The sequence below is a fragment of the Tachysurus vachellii genome, chromosome 17 (assembly GCF_030014155.1).
Source record: "Tachysurus vachellii isolate PV-2020 chromosome 17, HZAU_Pvac_v1, whole genome shotgun sequence".
Taxonomy (NCBI): domain Eukaryota; kingdom Metazoa; phylum Chordata; class Actinopteri; order Siluriformes; family Bagridae; genus Tachysurus; species Tachysurus vachellii.
Window position 1 is genome coordinate 5,570,932 of NC_083476.1, and position 20,422 is coordinate 5,591,353.

Sequence of the window (20,422 nt, forward strand, 5' to 3'; positions counted from 1 at the left end):
GCAATACCTACAACGTATCTGATTTAAAAATTTTATATATGTGTGTGTGTATTAGTTTGTAAATACACATAGAGATATATAAAGAAATAAATGTCACTTACTTTCTCCGACCACCGCCTTTAATCCAATGGGTGCCATGATGCTCTTGCTGAACGCAAACGATATATTCCTCTCTCTGCCTCTCCTCCCTTCTCCTGCTCTCTATTGCGCCGCTGTGTTTGTGTGTGAGACTGGGTGTATACGTGTGTGTGTGTGTGTGTGTGTGTGTAGGGTCCTCAGAGAGCGGCTTACTGCAGAGACTCGGTAGGAAACGTCAGCGCACAGCCGCCCCTCCCCTACAGGATGCTGTCCGACATATGGAAGGCCAAAGTGGTGAAAATTTGTGCAACTTACTACCACCAGGACAAAGAAACAGATTTCATAGACCCAAGGGCTGTCTTGTGGAACAGCACAGTTTTTAATGCAGACCCAGCAAAGTATTCATTCACTACAGCGCTCTTTTTTTGCAGATCCTCTGTTGTGTTTTATCCAATCATGTGCATTTATGAATGAATGATTTAGCTTCAGGATGCTCAGCATATCAGCGACAAGTTGCAGGCCTAGACGTTAGGTCAGAAAATGGAAGGTTTCACAGACTTCAAAGATTTTTTTTTGAAGCCTTCCACTCTGATTAGTGTCTGATAAGCAAAGCAATGGCATGGCTTGTTTTAAAAAATATGTTTGATGTAAAAAGAATACTTAAATGAACACTAGAAAAGATTAGTCTTTTTCCATAGCAAGATTAAGTGTGTAACTCAGCTGGGTTATGACAAATTATTTTTTTCCTTGAGCCCATTCCCACCTATGTTCACAATGCTTTGTCTCTAGGATCTTCAGCGTTCATGAAATAGTGCGTCTATAAATTGACTTTTAATTGACAAAAGGTCAAACAATCAATCAAAGCACAAACAAGCATTTTGGACCAGAAGTTAGTTTTCCAAAGGGTAATTTTGATTATAGGCAAATTAACAAAACAAAGAAAATGTGGATTTGCCCCACATCATGGTGCTAGTCAGAAGTAGTAATATGGAATGTTACTACAAACTACACACGATCATTTAAAATCAACCTATTCACCTGCAGTTGTGGTTGTATGTGAGCTCGTATATGCTGACGATTGCAGACAGCACTTTTCTTTAAGTGTGTTGCACTGTGCTGTAATGTAGCACAGATTTGCATTAACACTGTTGGCTGGCTTCATGTGCCTTGAACCATCATCCTCCATGATTGGTAACTGTTCTCTGATAAGGAAGGAAACTAATCATTAATGACGTGCAATAATAAAGAGTCAAGGGGCCGCTGTTTGGTGATGTTTATTTATTATTTCACTAGCTACACAGATAATACAAACATTAATGTAATCTATTTTATGACTCATTCTTTTTCCTTCTCCATGCAATGTCTATTCCAGATTCTTTAGATTGGCTTGATTAGGTAGGCAGGAGAAAAAAATATATTTTTTTTAATAATATATGCTTTTATATTATATGCTTTGTGCAGAATTTCAGAATTTACACACTGCAATCTTATTTATTAATTAAAAAATGTATATAGAGTACATCTTTGAGAATTGTACATTTAAATCTGCGAATATGAACTGTTCATTAGGCATAATTAGTAGCTTATTAAATTGTTTAATTGTATTTAGACCTCTGTAGCTGTGATGTAAAAGTTGTGTGTGAACAGACATGAATACATTCGTTACCATGTGAAGAAGACGTCAGGTGTTTTTTTTTAGGTGTTTTTGATACTTTTGGCCTTCCATAACGGTAGTACTGTTGCTCTGTTCTGCTTCTCCTACGATGCTGATGGCTGGTTTTCTACACACTAAACTGCTGTCCCATTAAAAAAAATAACAAATCTGTAGTCATCCGAAAGCTAGATATTTGTGGGACTGTATGAAGATGATTAGATAGTTTCCTAGATGGATATAACACACACACACACACACACACACACACACTCACACACTCATTATACATATATATAATGTGTGTGTGAGTGTGTGTGTGTGTGTGTGTGTGTGTACACACACACATATCTCATATTTTTACATGTGTGTTTGTATATATATATTATTTTCTTTAGAATGAAATTTTCATATTATATTGTAGTGGATTATAGCATTTTAATTTCAAGATTTGTCCACCAGATGGCAGTATCTTATTTCAAGAACACGTCCTCCTGCCATTTTTTATTATTTATTTTCTTAATTACACATAGAAATGTGTCACCTAATTGACTACAATCTTTTTTTAGACAATCTTCATCTTTAAAACCAATTAAAACAGTGTTTGATATCCCATGTAATGCTCTTATGTCGTTTAACAGCTATGCTTTAACTATAGCTTTCTTGTTTTGGCAGGTAGTTCAGTTTTGACAGCTGCTATAATAAAAGCACAAACTTTATACAAATAAATACAAAAGCAGTCTTGTACACAAGCCGCAACCCCTAAGCCACGCCCACCCGCAATCCACAGGTTAACCCTTGTTGCCAGATTTGTATTATTAAAATCTGGAAGATTGCTGGTCAAATTTGGACTGCAGAAGATCCTTTTGTGAGAGCGAGTTTATTAAATGTTGTCAAAACTAGAATTGCTTAAAAGTTGAAAGTTTATGGTGAATAAGAGTTAAATCAGAGCAAAACGTTTTGGACAATATTTGGCAACCTGTTGAACACGTTAGACTCGTCTGGACTCTCATGGAAAGAAAGACAGTGTTGGTGACTGAATGGGTGTGTGTGAGTGTATAGGAGTGTGTATGAGCTCAGCTGTAATTTTGCATTTTCATTCCCCTGTTACTTTCGATTGCACTTCATCTCTCACACACCTGTGGAACTTTACTGAGATTGCAGTGTCTGGTGTGTTCTAATGGAAGGGGCCGAGGAGATTGCTTTAAAGTTTTTCAGCATTTTTCACTAATTATCCAGCGTTTAACTTATTGCACGGACCCTGGAACCCTTTTATTTTTTAAATTTTTTTTGGTTTTAGAATATCTTCATCATGGGGGATATAGTTTCTACTCACCTGGACGAGGGAAGGAGACAGATAATTACAGGTAAGACACGCACGCGCACACACACACCTTTTCAGTTGGATGCTGTTCAGTACCTGGGACTTCAGAGATAAAGAAATTTTATATATATATATATATATATATATATGTGTGTGTGTGTGTGTATATATATATATATATATATATATATATATATATATATATACATATATATATATATATATATATGTATATATATATATATATATATATATATATGTATATGTGTGTGTGTGTGTGTGTTCCTCTTAATTTCCTGCAATCCCTGAAAAAAGATCCCAAACTACATTTTTGTCATTTTCATTACTGCTGTCATACATTCAAGAGTTTAATAATGTTTTATAACGTCAAGATTTATTTTTCACCTGGAAACACGAGTAGAAAAGGCGCCTAATTGGACCTTAAGGGCTTCTAATACACCACTGAAGCATTAAAAGCTCATTAAAGCTGCACCACATGCACAAAGGTTCAAAGATAAAGGTGCAAAAGATAAAGCACTTTTCTAGCACTAAGTTAAAAAAAACTGCTTGTTACTAATGTTATTTCTGAATATGTAGATTTTAAACAATTTTCAGGGGATAGCTTTGAGTTTAATCTGCAGTACTGTTATAAATCCTGTCTGCTAAATGCTGTACAGTCAGTTATCATGTCCCCTCCCTATGGATGTATGGATTTGAATAAACTGCCTTCACAATTAATCATACCACTTTATTACTGTTCATTGTGTGTATTGTGGAATAACACTCTATATAACGCTGTAAACTATAGCTGGACTTTTTTGTTTGTTTGTTTTGTGGCTAATATGTATAGCACTCATGCATACTAGCACTTAATCCAGCTATTGTGTTTAGTTGCTACTCCCACTCTTGTTCTTGCACTAGCTTAAATTCTGCAATTGAATTCTGCCTGACTTGTTCGCTCCTTTTGAATAAAAGCCTTCGGCAGATAGATATGGTAAATGGCAAATAAATTTACATGCACTCGAATGAGGGAACACGATATTCAAAATATCCAGAAGGTTGGAGCTTGGGTTCGGGCATGAATTATACACAGTGTAGTAAAATCAGAAATGTCCATTTGGACAGCCCCATAAATTCAGTTATTCTTGGTGCATCGAAAGCTGTGATATTGGGGACTGAATTAAGATCGACTTCTTGTATAATCCCACAGTTCTTATGTCTTCAAAATGCACATAACGCACTAAAACATTAGAAAGTGAATAAAGTGTGTTTGAAATGTCTTTGTGCTAACTGGAACGGATGTTAACGTAACATCCCGTATTTTCACCCAATTTGTTATGGTGTGTTTAAGGTCTGGTGAGTCTCCCAGGTGTCAGTCTGATCCCTTTGCTTGTACAGACATGTTTTAGAGAGCATCTTGACTGAGGGGGGTAAATTGGCGAGAACTTCAGGTTTTACAAATCAGAGTTTGTCAGTGATGTTGGTTGCTGTGAAGTGGAGTTGTTTTATTGCAAATTCTGTGTGTGTGAGTGTCTGTGTGTGTGTGTGAGTGTCTGTCTGTGTGTGTGTGAGTGTCTGTCTGTGTGTGTGTGAGTGTCTGTCTGTGTGTGTGTGAGTGTCTGTCTGTGTGTGTGTGAGTGTCTGTCTGTGTGTGTGTGAGTGTCTGTCTGTGTGTGTGTGAGTGTCTGTCTGTGTGTGTGTGTGAGTGTCTGTCTGTGTGTGTGTGAGTGTCTGTCTGTGTGTGAGTGTCTGTCTGTGTGTGAGAGTGTCTGTCTGTGTGTGTGAGAGTGTCTGTCTGTGTGTGTGTGAGTGTCTGTCTGTGTGAGTGTCTGTCTGTGTGAGTGTGTGTCTGTGTGTGTGTGTCTGTGTGTGTGTGTGAGTGTCTGTCTGTGTGTGTGTGAGTGTCTGTCTGTGTGTGTGTGAGTGTCTGTCTGTGTGAGTGTCTGTCTGTGTGTGTGTGTGAGTGTCTGTCTGTGTGTGTGTGTGTGAGTGTCTGTCTGTGTGTGTGTGTGTGTGTGTGAGTGTCTGTCTGTGTGTGTGTGTGTGAGTGTCTGTCTGTGTGTGTGTGTGTGAGTGTCTGTCTGTGTGTGTGTGTGTGTGTGTGTGTGTGAGTGTCTGTCTGTGTGTGTGTGAGTGTCTGTCTGTGTGTGTGAGAGTGTCTGTCTGTGTGTGTGAGAGTGTCTGTCTGTGTGTGTGAGAGTGTCTGTCTGTGTGTGTGAGAGTGTCTGTCTGTGTGTGTGAGAGTGTCTGTCTGTGTGGGTGTGTGAGTGTCTGTCTGTGTGTGAGTGTCTGTGTGAGTGAGTGTCTGTGTCTGTGTGAGTGAGTGAGTGTCTGTGTCTGTGTGAGTGAGTGAGTGAGTGAGTGTCTGTGAGTGAGTGAGTGTCTGTGTCTGTGTGAGTGAGTGTCTGTGTGAGTGTCTGTGTCTGTGTCTGTGTCTGTGTGAGTGTCTGTGTGAGTGTCTGTGTGAGTGTCTGTGTGAGTGTCTGTGTGAGTGTCTGTGTGTGTGTGAGTGTGTGTGTGTGAGTGAGTGAGTGTCTGTGTCTGTGTGAGTGAGTGTCTGTGTCTGTGTGAGTGAGTGTCTGTGTCTGTGTGAGTGAGTGTCTGTGTCTGTGTGAGTGAGTGAGTGTCTGTGTGAGTGAGTGAGTGTCTGTGTGAGTGAGTGAGTGTCTGTGTGAGTGAGTGAGTGTCTGTGTGAGTGAGTGAGTGTCTGTGTGAGTGAGTGTCTGTGTGAGTGAGTGTCTGTGTGAGTGAGTGAGTGTCTGTGTCTGTGTGAGTGAGTGTCTGTGTCTGTGTGAGTGAATGTCTGTGTCTGTGTGAGTGTGAGTGTGAGTGTGTGTGAGTGTCTGTGTGTGTGTGAGTGTCTGTGTGTGTGAGTGTCTGTGTGTGTGTGTGAGAGTGTCTGTGTGTGTGTGAGAGTGTCTGTGTGTGTGTGTGTGAGTGTCTGTGTGTGTGTGAGTGAGTGAGTGTCTGTGTGAGTGTCTGTGTCTGTGTGAGTGAGTGAGTGTCTGTGTCTGTGTGAGTGAGTGAGTGTCTGTGTCTGTGTGAGTGAGTGAGTGTCTGTGTCTGTGTGAGTGAGTGAGTGTCTGTGTCTGTGTGAGTGAGTGAGTGTCTGTGTCTGTGTGAGTGAGTGAGTGTCTGTGTCTGTGTGAGTGAGTGAGTGTCTGTGACTGTGTGAGTGAGTGTCTGTGACTGTGTGAGTGAGTGTCTGTGTCTGTGTGAGTGAGTGTCTGTGTCTGTGTGAGTGAGTGTCTGTGTCTGTGTGAGTGAGTGTCTGTGTCTGTGTGAGTGAGTGTCTGTGTCTGTGTGAGTGAGTGAGTGTCTGTGTCTGTTTGAGTGAGTGAGTGTCTGTGACTGTGTGAGTGAGTGTCTGTGTCTGTGTGAGTGAGTGTCTGTGTGTGTGTCTGTGAGTGAGTGTCTGTGTCTGTGTGAGTGAGTGTCTGTGTGAGTGAGTGTCTGTGTCTGTGTGAGTGTCTGTGTGTGTGTGAGTGTCTGTGTGTGTGTGAGTGTCTGTGTGTGTGTGAGTGTCTGTGTGTGTGTGAGTGTCTGTGTGTGTGTGAGTGTCTGTGTCTGTGTGAGTGTGTGTGAGTGTCTGTGTGAGTGTGTGTGAGTGTGTGTCTGCGTGTGTGTGTGTGTGTGTCTGCGTGTGATTGAGTGAGTGTGTATGTGTGAGTGAGTGTGTGTGTGTCTGTGTGTGAGTGTCTGTGTGTGAGTGAGTGAGTGTGTGTGTGTGAGTGTCTGTGTGTGAGTGAGTGAGTGTGTGTGTGTGTGTGAGTGTCTGAGTGTAATTAGCATATTGTTCCTTCCACAAACATTTGTTTTTAGACCCTAACTTGTTCACGAGTTCACCCTTTTATTCCCGTCCTGTTTCTTTGTCTGTATTTATTATACTGACATAATTTTCAGGCAGGACAAATGTGTGTTAAACTTTTAACACAGTGATGTATTGCTAATATAGAAGTTCATCTGCTTAGACAAGAGCATCAGTACAGAATGGCACCAAATCTCCCTCCATAATGTTTCGTGTTAGCAGCAAGAAAACTGATTTGTTGTCAAGTGGAATGTCATTGCTCCACCCACTGCTAAACACTGTTACTATGACAACCAGTAGTAGGAAGGCCTACTGACAACTTCAGAGACATGTGAATGGAGCATAACACACACACACACACATGCACACAAGTTCCATTCAGCTTCATACATTATAGATGACGCACTAACAGCAATAGTAACCTTTTTACCAGGACCCTAGAGTTCTGTTTCAATCAATATAAATAAACTAATTGCTTTATTTTTTTATAAAAATGTTATTAAAAAAAATTTTTTGCTTTATTTTTTTTTTTATAAAATTGTCATCCCTCATAAACTGATCTCTGAACAGCTGATATAGGGAGAGATAGAGAGAGTAAAGGGAAGGGAGACAGAGAGAGAGAGAGAGAGAGAGAGAGAGTAAAGGGAAGGGAGACAGAGAAAAGGAGAGAGAGAGAGAGAGAGAGAGAGTAAAGGGAAGGGAGACAGAGAAAAGGAGAGAGAGAGAGAGAGAGAGAGAGAGAGAGAGAGTGAGTGAGTAAAGGGAAGGGAGACAGAGAGAGAGAGAGAGAGAGAGAGAGAGAGAGAGAGTAAAGGGAAGGGAGACAGAGGAAAGGAGAGAGTAAAGGGAAGGGAGACAGAGAAAAGGAGAGAGAGAGAGAGTAAAGGGAAGGGAGACAGAGGAAAGGAGAGAGTAAAGGGAAGGGAGACAGGAAAGGAGAGAGAGAGAGGAAAGGGACAGAGGGGAAGGGACAGAGGAAGAGACAGAGGAAGAGAGAGAGAGAGAGAGAGAGAGAGAGGAAAGGGACAGAGGGGAAGGGACAGAGGAAGAGACACAGAGAGAGAGAGAGAGAGAGAGAGAGAGAGAGAGGAAAGGGTGGAGAGAGGGAGGGGGAGAGAGGAAAGGGGAGAGAGGAAGGGAGTGAGAGAGACAGAGAGGAAGCGGGAGCGAGACAGAGGAAGAGAGAGAGACAGAGACCGAGTGGACGGGAGAGAGAGAGAGAGAGAGAGAGAGAGAGAGAGAGTGGAAGGGCGAGAGAGAGACAGAGAGGAAGGGGAGAGAGAGAGAGACAGACAGAGAGGAAGACAGAGAGAGACAGAGAGGGAGGAAGAGAGAGAGACTATATCTTTACAAATTGACATGCATTATGTATTTGTGTGAATCAAATTGTATTTATTGTCAAATGAATTGTGATGCACAGTTTTGATGATTTTAGGCTTCATAGTTACTGCGTTTTCTTTGCTGTGGCAATCTGTGGCTAAATCTGTGTGAGAGAACAAATGAGTGAAATTGTGCTGACTCAGGGTGCAGGTATGAGGGAGAGAAGGTTAATCAAGCATGAGGGAGCTTTCAGGACCGAAGGGTATTTATTATTAAAGCGCATCCCCTAGAGAGGTAATGACACAGTGGGCAAGCTGAATCAACACACCCACGTACACTGGTACGGAGGAGTCTGATTAATATCTAGTGGGCTTGAGGATAGCCAGAAACTCCTGCTGATTACAGGTTGGCAGATAGACCTGACGTTCCTGGGAAAGGAGTACAGGTGTGTGGCAAAGCCAAATGTTATGGCCACAATATTTATGGATGCTAACAGCATATACTTACAGAACATTGCGCACTTAATGCAGTCATCCAGTCATTTCTGTATAAAATCATGAAGAAATTCATAATGATAATGTTCACAATAGTGGAAAAAAGTGTGATCCCAGTATGATTAAAATCCAGTATTCTGTAATACTGGAACCAACAACCATGCCATGATTGGCATGGTTGTTGGTTCCAGTATTACAGAATACTGGATTTTTCACACACGGCATTCTCTCTATGGTGCACAAAACATCCTGCCAGTGGTAGTCGTTGTTTGGACACCTTGTCAAGCTGTCAGGAAGGATACAGTCACCCAAATCATCACTGTTTATAACCGTGGTGAGCAGAAAAGCATCCCAGAATCCAGAACCAAGAGGTGGCTCGACTACATCAGTGTTGACACCTGGGATTTGAGTCTACAGTGACGGAGTACGGGTTATACAGTACGTGACAGGAAGGTAGACGCGACTCAAGGTGTACGTGTTGTGCGTTCCAAGACGGTTTTCTGCTCACATAATAAATCATTTTGAATGATTGAACCTTTATATGATACAAAACCTGCATGAAGTTTACTCCTCTGGATCAACTGTGTGTTGGCTTTGTTTTGGAAATCCAGGCTTTCAGCTACGTTACATGACAAACTGCATGTTGTCTTCATCTGTAGAGGAATAATGATACACACACACACAAATTGACAAACCGATAAAATGATTCAGGAGGATTACTGTGTGTGTTTACTTTTGTATTTAGGTTATTCTGCTAGCTGAAATACAAACCAATAGAATGTTTAGATTAGCGCACTGTAAGGCACTGGTGTATAGTTCTAGAGGCTAGAGGATGTTACTATATGAGACACACACACACACACACACACACACACACAAAACCTTCCTTCTCTTCCTCAGTGAACAGTTGATTCCTTCCTGATAAACACACACATACACACACACACTATCTGACCAGTCCACCTTAAACAAACCAGAACATTCCCCAAGCCATGATTGGGCTCTGAGTCACATGTCACATTCAATGACTTAGACAGACAGTAATTTAGAGAGAAATGTTACTGTCATTACAAAGAACAGTGACATGAACTGCATAACGTCAGTCGAGGGCAGAAGCATGCCCTGTCTCGGTATTTAAAATAAATTGCTTTTCCTTGTTATATAAGTGACATACTATGAGTGCAATTATTAGCTCATTTTTCCCCCTCAGGCCTTATTTTGTTTAATTACCTAGAGACTTAAGCATGTCTCCCATCTCTCTTGATGAGTTTCGTAAAACACTGTTCGTGGGAGTCTTTTAGCAACATCCTGGTTTCCAAATCAAAATAATCACTCAGCTTGTATTGAAGATAATAGAAACAACACAACAAAAGTCCTGCACTTGCATATCGGACTGTAATTGGCTGGGACATTTTATGACACAATAACACCTACATACCTCATGTTCAGTACTGACTCAGAAAGTGGCGTTTTTGTTGTGTAGTTTTATCATATCAAGCCTTCAGGATATGAATCACAGATGATCATATCCCACCATCTGACTTTAAACCAATAATAAACTCCTACACTGAATGTGAGCAGTCAGTCATAAGTAAATACACTATAAATGGCAGACAAATCCTCAACTTCTCTTTCGAATCCAGACACGATCAGAACGTACACACAAAGATGCCACGTCGGACACTCGAACGACCGTTAAACATGTATTAATGGACTGTTGTTCTCCTTAACGACATTAAACAACGCTTTTCCTCTGAAAATATGTATTTAGGAGTCTTCTAAAATCTCCCCAAGGTGCTCTTATTGAGAATTAAAGTGATGGAGCTGCTGCTGTTGTTGACAAAGTTGAAGATTCTATTGACTAAGGACTACTAAGTGCTAATAGTTGTTTAACTGAATAGTTGTTTTATAGCTTTGATGATCAGTGTGTAGGGGGGCACGGTGGCTTAGTGGTTAGCACGTTCGCCTCACACCTCCAGGGTTGGGGGTTCGATTCCCGCCTCCGCTTTGTGTGTGTGGAGTTTGCATGTTCTCCCCGTGCCTCGGGGATTTCCTCCGGGTACTCCGGTTTCCTCCCCCGGTCCAAAGACATGCATGGTAGGTTGATTGGCATCTCTGGAAAATTGTCCGTAGTGTGTGATTGTGTGAGTGAATGAGTGTGTGTGTGTGCCCTGCGATGGGTTGGCACTCCGTCCAGGGTGTATCCTGCCTTGATGCCCGATGACGCCTGAGATAGGCACAGGCTCACCGTGACCTGAGATAGTTCGGATCGGTAGTAAATGAATGAATGAATGATCAGTGTGTAAAGTTTGTCTGAAGATTGAGCTAGGATGCAGACACCTACACACACACACACACATACCCACACCATTTGTAATGCCTGTATGACTCCCAATAGACCCTCTTCCACACTACATGTCTGGCTTACTCCGGGTTTGTGTGGTGATTATGCAGCCTAAACAAATGCTTTGAAATATGGCCGAGGTTTCACGCAAGCCGTTTCTTCTTATTGTTATGAAAGCAATTTTGTCGATAAATGCTCGCTGATGAGGAATTTATGTTCTTTACATAAAAGAAACGATCACAAAACGTACATACCTGCTTTCTGATTGAACTTTGTTTTGTTATATATAACTTTTGGTCTTCTTTAGCCTGATAAAATATTTTTGTGTGTGTGTTTCAGCTCATACCAGAAAGGTGATGACAGAGTTCGGGAAGGTGTACAGACAGCAGTATGCAGTGGCTCTTTTTAACAGCGTACGTTTTGAGATCGAGGGAGGAGGAAACGCACAGATACAGCTCTTACACCGCAAGGTAACGTCCTCATACACACTTCCACCCATTCCGGGTGAATAAACTATTCACGCGGCTACATACACCATCTGTGTTTCGCCGTATTCAGGTCGGCGTGGTGATCTGGTGATTCTGTTGAATCGAAATGCAAACTGCTTTCTTTTTTTGGTACGGACAATTAAATCCCTGTGCATGAATCGCAGAATCAGCACTACGCCTAACCTCCCTTACTGTACATGTCTAATGGGTGTGTGGTTTATTCATAGTAGCACAGGGATCATGGAAAGATTTTGGAAAGCTATGGAATCATATACTGTAAAGGCACCCATTTTGCAGAGATAAAAAAGTTAGAAATTTCATCTCCCTATTTTAATGATACACCTACTGATATTTAAAACTAAGCAAGACAAAGACTTTGAACATGTAAAGTCTGAGGGGGAAATTTTGGGGAAGTGTTTTTTTTTTTTCGTTATTTTTTTTTTGGTGTTTTTTGGATCTTTTGCAGTTTTGGATCTCGTCCAGTGTTAAAAAAAAAAGCCATGGTCATGTTATGATGCCAAAAAAATTATTTTAAGAGTATAATCCAGTCTTCCAGTAAAAGTAGGAGCCACAGTACGCAAACAGATAGCATCATATTTACTCGTGCCTGATTTAAATTCCTGGATTTTCCACAGTTCCATATATTTTTTTACATTCATTTCAATTGAGTTGACATTAAATACACTCCAATTAAATTTTACACACTACTATATCTGTGCTATGTTTTAAAAATAGAATAGAATAGAATCATTCAGTAAAATGACACTAAAAATCGAAGTGGGAAAGTATATGGAAAATGATCAATTAGTATATGATCAGCATGTGCAGATGTGCCAAAGATAGCAACATCTGCTCGGTTTGCCCTGCTTTATCGTTCGTCATCTCAAGTCATTTCTCTGAGCGCCAGACATAAACAAAAGCACGTAGAAATTGTACATAGCATGCAATTTGTCTCCTAGGCTTGCTGCCCAGTTCTTATTATACACCACCCCAGCCTGGGGGAAAAAAAACCCTAAAACCGTCGCTATTTTAGTCTTCAGATCAAAATTTACAAGAATGTTATCACAGCCTTTCTGTCAAATTTATTTATTATGAGATTGTGAGAAACATGACAGGACGGAAATAATTAATTATTTTTTTAAATTCAGGATCCACTTCAGGACAAATCCATCTTCTCCGGAGATCTGTTTCAGTATTTGGATGAGAATAAGAAATGGAGGAACCGCTTTATATACGTGGGCAACTCTTACAATATCAGCTTCTACGACAGCAGACTGGTGAGGACACTCTTACACTTCTAAAGCGAACAAAACGATTTTAAAATGCGTTCCTTTATTTGTGTCCTCCTTTTTTTTTCCAGAGGTCACATGACCTAACCTTAGAGCAGTGATTTCTGATTTTATCCTTCAAAACACTTGGAATAATGTGGAATAAATAACAATTCATTTGTCATATAATAATGCAGTCAAGATAAGACACTCAACTGTAAACATGGCCCCGTAGTGTGAAGCTCAGCTTTATTATCTTTATCGTCTTCTTCCTCAGGCTTATGAAAGGGGTCTGCATTCCAGAGAAATCGTTAATTGTGCTGGATACAAAGTCCTGACCTCCATGGACGAGTACCTGGACCTGCTGAACAGCTGCCTGCCTGGTGAGGGACGAGCGTGTGAGCATACGAGTGTGAGAGGATGAGGATGAGGAAGATGTGTGTTCTAGCTGGAACTGGAAAACATTCCCTGATACGCCCTAGCTCTTAAACCGAGCTGAGCGGATTAACGCTTATAATCAAAAGTCATTCAGTTAAATTTCATACGCTGGATTATCAGTCCCCAAAGGACTTTTTTTTTTTTTTGATCGATGCAGCTAAAAAATTCTTGAGTTTGCTGATATGAAATATTGAATTGCATTTTTGTAACGTGCAAATTAGAGCATTGTCATTTCTTGCTTCAATTGCATATTTTTTTAAATGAAACTCAAAGTCAGAACTAGGGGGGCACGGTGGCTTAGTGGTTAGCACGTTCGCCTCACACCTCCAGGGTTGGGGTTCGATTCCCGCCTCCACCTTGTGTGTGTAGAGTTTGCATGTTCTCCCCGTGTCTCGGGGGTTTCCTCTGGGTACTCCAGTTTCCTCCCCCGGTCCAAAGACATGCATGGTAGGTTGATTGGCATCTCTGGAAAATTGTCCCTAGTGTGTGATTGCGTGAGTGATTGCGTGAGTGAATGAGAGTGTGTGTGTGTGCCCTGCGATGGGTTGGCACTCCGTCCAGGGTGTATCCTGCCTTGATGCCCCATGACGCCTGAGATAGGCACAGGCTCCCCGTGACCCGAGGTAGTTCGGATAAGCAGTAGAAGATGATGAAAGTCAGAACTACTCAAAATTGTCCAAATATGGCTTCACTGAAATAATCAACCTCATAATCAACCGTTTATTAATGAAAGTTTCACAGTGGGGGGCACGGTGGCTTAGTGGTTAGCACGTTCGCCTCACACCTCCAGGGTTGGGGGTTCGATTCCCACCTCCACCTTGTGTGTGTGGAGTTTGCATGTTCTCCCCGTGTCTCGGGGGTTTCCTCCGGGTACTCCAGTTTCCTCCCCCGGTCCAAAGACATGCATGGTAGGTTGATTGGCATCTCTGGAAAATTGTCCGTAGTGTGTGATTGCGTGAGTGAATGTGTGTGTGTGTGTGCCCTGCGATGGGTTGGCACTCCGTCCAGGGTGTATCCTGCCTTGATGCCCGATGACGCCTGAGATAAGCACAGGCTCCCCGTGACCCGAGGTAGTTCAGATAAGCGGTAGAAGATGAGTGAGTGAGAGTGAGAGAGTTTCACAGTGACGCGTGTCTTCTCTATTATTTTAAGTTAGTTACGTAACTTTAAAAAAAGGTATTCTGTGTTTATGCTTTCCACACAAAAAAATAATAAATAAAAAAAAAAAAAACTCCTTCCCAGTTGATTATAAATAACAGCAGAATCTAAAAAAAAACCCAACTTATTACAGAGTGGATTGTTTTTTTTTTTTTTTTTTTTTTTAAAATAACAATCCACTCTGTAATCGAATGAAATGTTTTTACCAGGACAATATAACATCAGGTTTTTCATAAACACGCTTTAGAGCAATATATAATCTATTTCTTTACTTTGAGGTATTTTAAAATGCCTGTTGAGATTCTATCAGGAAAATTAAACTGAAACGAAATGAATGTTATACATGGTTACATGTGAATTGGAATATTTCTAGTGGTGAAGAGAAAGAGAGAAAAACACCTTCTTTTTCCTTTAGCTAGCTAAACATTGCTGAGTTACTTCAAGTAAACTATTCAGAATGAGAAAGATTCAATATTTACAGGCCAATGCAACAAAGGTTCAGCTAATGAGGACCCCAATGGTGTCAGCTGGGATTTAAACTCTTAACTCTCTGAAAGGAAACTTACAGCTTTGATCAGCCATCCAGTCTGATGTGTTGTGTATTCTTCTTGGATTGTAGACCTAAAGGCGAAACGGGAATCTTCCCCGTTTCTGAAAAGCGCCCCCAGCTTTGTGTTGATCTTGTGGCACCCGTACGCTCGTCATCACTACTTCACCGTGAGGACTGAGAAAGAGCAGACGAAGTGGCTCGCTGTTTTCCAGGACTGCATCAGACACACTAACAACGGTGAGTTCCTTTAAGAACACACACTTGATTCGATGATTCTGTATAAACCGGTGTTGTTGTTTCATGTGTCTTGAGCGTTGACGTCAATTCTTTCAGACCAGGTTTGAGTACAAGTATGTGCTACACAATGATATTGATCCCTATGCTGTTAAAGAGATGAGTAACATTAAGCACTCTGGCTGCATTTCTATGATTGGGGTTAAGTTCAAGCATCTTTGAAGGCCATTGGCGTTTTTACACTCCAGTCTTGGCAGACCATTGACTTTCATAATTGTTGATTTATGCACCGGGGCATTGTCATGTGCTGGAACATGTTCCTTTACTTTACTTCTAGTGAAGGAATTTGGGCAGTGGTGGCTCAGTCGGTTAAGACTCTCCAGTGTTTATCGGAGGATCAGGGTTCAAGCCCCAGTATTGCCAAGGTGCCACTGTTGGGCCCTTGAGCAAGGCCCTTAACCCTCTCTGCTCCAGGGGTGCTGTATCATGCCTGACCCTGCACTCTGACCCCAACCTCCGAAGTTGGGATATGCGAAAAAAGAATTTCACTGTTCATTTATATGTACAAAGTAAATCCTAATCTAGGATCCGAGATCTAATACAAATGGCGGTCCCAGGTAAAAATGGGGTCACCTCACACTTTCACATACTTTTACATACAACTAATCTGTCAACTTCCTTCATCCCCGTCTGTTGTCTGTTTCCTCTTAGCATCGTCCTGAAGACACACACCACCTTAAGCGCAACTCTTAGCCATTATTGTAACAGCTACACCCTCGCTAATCATCTCTGTTTTGCATAACTGCCATTGTTCAAAACATAAAGCAGCATGGGTGGGTTTGTGAGTGTGTGTGTGTGTGTGTGTGTGTGTGTACCTGTTTGTGTCACTACATGAAAGCTTGGATTCCTTTAATACAATTCAGTCCATGACAGTGTGAGAAAGCGCAAAGGAATTTGTTGTTGGCGAATTGCACATGCTGATGATTCAAACCAGTTCTTTATACATGTACGTATATGTATAGTAGTGTTTTTGTCTCAGAGCACTAATTTGAGGCAGATACTCGTGTTTTCTCAGCTTTAGCAGTCGAATAGTCGAATTAGTGCTTGATTTTTTTTATTTATTTATTTATTTATTTTTTTGGTTGTACAGGTCTGCAAACAAATTTCCTACAATACCCAAAGCAATAGGTTAAATGGCTTATGATTTGTAATTAGCTTTCCGAGATCGTTTTTCTCCTCCGTCTCCCTGAACTTAACACAGTTTCCAGTTCAATCGAAAACTCTGAAAACTCTCGTTTATTTGATGTAGGCGGAAATCAGAGTTCGTGCAACATGCGTTTTTTTTCTCTGCTTGTTTAGTGTCACATATTTGTCTCAAATTCTTTTGCTGACATTGACTAGCTTTAAACAGACACACCTTTTTGTTTTTGTTCGGCACCGGTGTGGTCTTTACTAGGAAATAATCAGCCTAAGTTCTGATGCACTCATCATAAGTACTGCTTATGTTGGGTAGATGCGACTCAGGAGCAGTGTTGTATAAAGTATTAGAAAGCAATGCTTCAGTAAAAGTACAAGTATCGTACTAGAAAAAGACTTTGGTAGAAGTGAAAGTTACCTTTTAGAATATTACTCAAGTAAAAGTCTTAAAGTATCTGATATTTACTGTACTTAAGTATCAAAAGTCATTTTCTGATATTTAATGTACTTAAGTATCTGAAGTAAAAGTAAAAAGTAAAATTTCAGTGATTTTCGGTAGGTATAAGAGCAGGGGCGGTTCTAGGGTTTCATCTTTAGGGGGTTTTAACCATCAGTGAGAATTTAAAACAAGAAGAGTTTTGTATTATATATTATATGACTACATAGTAAGCCAAACGTTATGGTATTATTAAATGGCAAAAGTGGACACCAAAATTTTATGCATTATGCCAGTCTTGAATCAAATCAGTATGTACAGTATGCATTCTCTACAAACAGTGAGTCCAATGAATGCAGTCATTAATAAAAAAAAAATATTCACAAGACAAAGACCAAATCAATAAATGTTATTTTTATCTAGTATTGAATGGATTGTTTGCATTAATATTTTGTTTGTGCTATCAACTCTGGTAATTTCCGCCGATTAACGTTATAGATAAATGCCTCAGCTCTGACTGCGCGTGCACGCTGCACGTGCCTGTGCTTCTCCGTAGAGCTTGCGGAGCGTAATGCAATCTCGGAGCAGTGATTCGCCAAACCTCATATATTAAATAGCGAAGTAAATTAAAAATTGTAAAGTGAAATTTCTACTTAAGTACAGTAACAAAGTATTTGTACTCCGTTATATTACAACACTGGTCGTCTACGATAACGGGAGGTTCTCCAGGAGGTGCTTCCATTGCGGTTTCAGTTGTGCTTCCTCCTCCTTTAGCAACATTACGCTGAAATAGTGCGTGCGGAGGAGCGTAATGTAATCTGGGAGCAGTGATTCGCCAAACCTCCCTTATTGCAGTCGCGCACATTTCTTCTGATTTTATTATTGTAGTAACGAGTAACGAAGACGCCTAGTGGAAATATAACGGAGTAAAAGTATACATTTTATCTAGGAAATGTAGTGGAGTAAAAGTGAAAGTTGACATAAATTTAAATAGCAAAGTAAAGTACAGATACGTAACATTTCTACTTAAGTACAGTAACGAAGTATTTGTACTCCGTTACATTACAACACATGAGGGTTAGGACCAAAATGAAATCATACAGAAGTAGAAAAAAAAGAACACATGCGTAATTCTTTGCATATTTAAGGAATTTGAGCTTGTCTAGACCTGCGTGGAAATGTAGACAAAGGTGACGATATAGAGTTTATATAGAGTTAATTCTAAGAACAGAAACACCTTCTGAACACCATGCTGATTCAGGGAAGTCAGAGGAGAATGGCCAGACTGCTTCGAGCGGACAGGAAGGCCATAGTAACTCAAATATTCTGCTGAAAAAAGATCTTTTCAAGCTTCTTTCGCTAAAACTGTCTGCGTTTTGTCCGCCTGTGCTCTGATTCTCTGTTTCTGACCGATAGGACTGGTCCTGATGTAGCTCATGCACCTTAGCGTTCAGTGTGTTGTGTATTCAGAGATGCTTTTCTGCTCTCTGTTCTCTATTACAAACCATTTGCTGTACATTAGACCCTGGTTCTATCTAAACCTAGAATTATAACTCCTACAGCTATTTATTTTGTCCCCTTGTTTTGTACGTTCCAGGCTAAAGCCCTCAATGCCACTGTGAGTGTTTTACTTTCTCCTTCTGTTCACTTTCTCTTTCTTGCACTATTTTAAGATATTCTTAATTATATCCCTGCTAATATTCCTGTCTTAAAAGCACAATCCTTTGGGTATATTAAAGCCCTGGAATGACTGTGTTCTTCATTCTGTAACTCGGATATTCTTTAAGTCAGGACTCCGAAGGTAGAAAGATTTTTTTTTTTGCTGTACTGAATCGGACTGTTTTTTAAGCACTACATTGTCTGAAACTATGCAAGTAGTTTAGAATTTCTTTTTACAATTTTTTTCATTTTCAAATCCAATCCATCAATTGAAGTTGAATCCGATCCCCTGATTAGTTAGATGTTACAAAGTAAATTCCCACTTTTTTTTTCAGAATGTAGTTTAAATATAGTAATAATGTCTGTGTCTGTGTGCGCACGAGGGTCTATGCGTTTGTCTGTGCATGCGTGCGTGTGTCTGTGCGTGCGTGCGTGTGTCTGTGTGTGCGTGCGTGTGTGTGCGTGCGTGTGTCTGTGCGTGTGTGTGTCTGTGCGTGTGTGTGTCTGTGCGTGTGTGTGTCTGTGCGTGCGTGTCTGCATGCGTGTGTCTGCATGCGTGTCTGTGCGTACTTGCGTGTGTCTGTGCGTACGTGCATGTGTCTGTGCGTACATGCGTGTGTCTGTCTGTGTGCGTGTCTGTGCGTGCATGTGTCTGTGCGTACATGCGTGTGTCTGTCTGTGTGCGTGTCTGTGCGTGCATGTGTCTGTGCGTGCATGCCTGTGTGTGTGTGTGTGTGTGTGTGTACGTGTGTGTGTGTGGCATGTATACATCAGTGAAAGCAGTAATCAGGCTTATTCCAACCTGTTCGTGTCACTTACTGCTACAATAACCATGTACATGTCCTCGACCTGACATTACAATCCCAGACTGTGTACAGCTCCCGTTTTAAATTTTTGTAGGTAAAGCTTAGGGCTGTGTTCCTCATCTTTAATTTAAAAGGCTTTTGTATGTGATCGAGTGGATGAAAGAGTGCAGGACTGACAACACACTGCCGTTCTTTTTATTTGCTGGGAAGTTCTGAAAATAGATGAACATATGGGTTCCTGCACGAAAGGCTTCACACTGACATACATATTTAATCCGCATTTAGAATAAAACAATATACTTTTATTCAACCTTATATAGAAAATGTATACAAAGTGGAATGGAATAAGAAAATGGAAATCACCTGGAGGACTTGAGATCAGTTCCACATGCTGGTAAATAAAGAGACAAAACAATATGACTTTGCTCTGTAATTGCTCCATCATCTATTCTATGCCTGTTATGTTTTTTTTTTTGTCATATCACAATCCACAAGGGTGTTTAATGGCTCATATGATAGTAGACACTATTTAAGGGCTTTAAGAGTTTGTAGTGAGCATTTCTGTTTGTACAGTACCTAGCCTCCTGAGAAGCTCCAAGTGCTTGCTTGTAAGCATCTAAGTTTTAAAGGTATCATCTGCTACCACTAAAATTCTGTGTAAGATTCCCACAAAGGGAAAAACAAACATTTCGCACTGATAAGTTATCTAAAGTTATCTCACTGAGATAAATATCCGATTCTCATTCGATTTTCATTCTGCGTCAAGCGAACTCTCTTCTATTCACTTCTATGTGTGAGTATAGTGATCTTAGCAAGTACGTGTGTCTTCCCTTCAATCTGACTGTAAGTACAGTACGTGTGTTTACGTGTGTCTTCTCTTCAATCTGACTGTAAGTACAGTACGTGTGTTTACGTGTGTCTTCTCTTCAATCTGACTGTAAGTACAGTACGTGTGTTTACATGTCTTCTCTTCAATCTGACTGTAAGTACAGTACGTGTGTTTACGTGTGTCTTCCCTTCAATCTTACTGTAAGTACAGTACGTGAGTTTACGTGTGTCTTCTCTTCAATCTGACTGTAAGTACAGTACGTGTGTTTACATGTCTTCTCTTCAATCTGACTGTAAGTACAGTACGTGTGTTTACGTGTGTCTTCCCTTCAATCTTACTG

General features: G+C 40.7%; 2 protein-coding genes across 3 annotated transcripts in view; one reads left to right on the plus strand and one right to left on the minus strand.

The window, feature by feature from the left end:
* Positions 1–262, minus strand: part of stxbp1a (syntaxin binding protein 1a) — a 32,041-nt gene extending 31,779 nt beyond the window's left edge. The window contains exon 1 of one of the 2 annotated variants that reach the window (XR_009649784.1): positions 102–262. Coding sequence is in view for 1 of the 2 variants with exons in the window: in XM_060891211.1 (XP_060747194.1) it covers positions 102–138 (37 nt within the window). In the remaining variant the exon portion in view is untranslated. The remainder of the gene's footprint in view (positions 1–101) is intronic. The other variant, XM_060891211.1, reaches the window with a different exon arrangement.
* A 2,469-nt stretch (positions 263–2,731) lies between these two features.
* Positions 2,732–20,422, plus strand: part of niban2a (niban apoptosis regulator 2a) — a 41,136-nt gene continuing 23,445 nt past the window's right edge. Inside the window, exons 1-6 of the mRNA XM_060891351.1 lie at positions 2,732–2,773; positions 3,030–3,096; positions 11,359–11,489; positions 12,656–12,784; positions 13,053–13,158; positions 14,991–15,158. Coding sequence (XP_060747334.1) covers positions 2,741–2,773; positions 3,030–3,096; positions 11,359–11,489; positions 12,656–12,784; positions 13,053–13,158; positions 14,991–15,158 — 634 coding nt within the window. The 5' untranslated portion in view covers positions 2,732–2,740. The remainder of the gene's footprint in view (positions 2,774–3,029; positions 3,097–11,358; positions 11,490–12,655; positions 12,785–13,052; positions 13,159–14,990; positions 15,159–20,422) is intronic.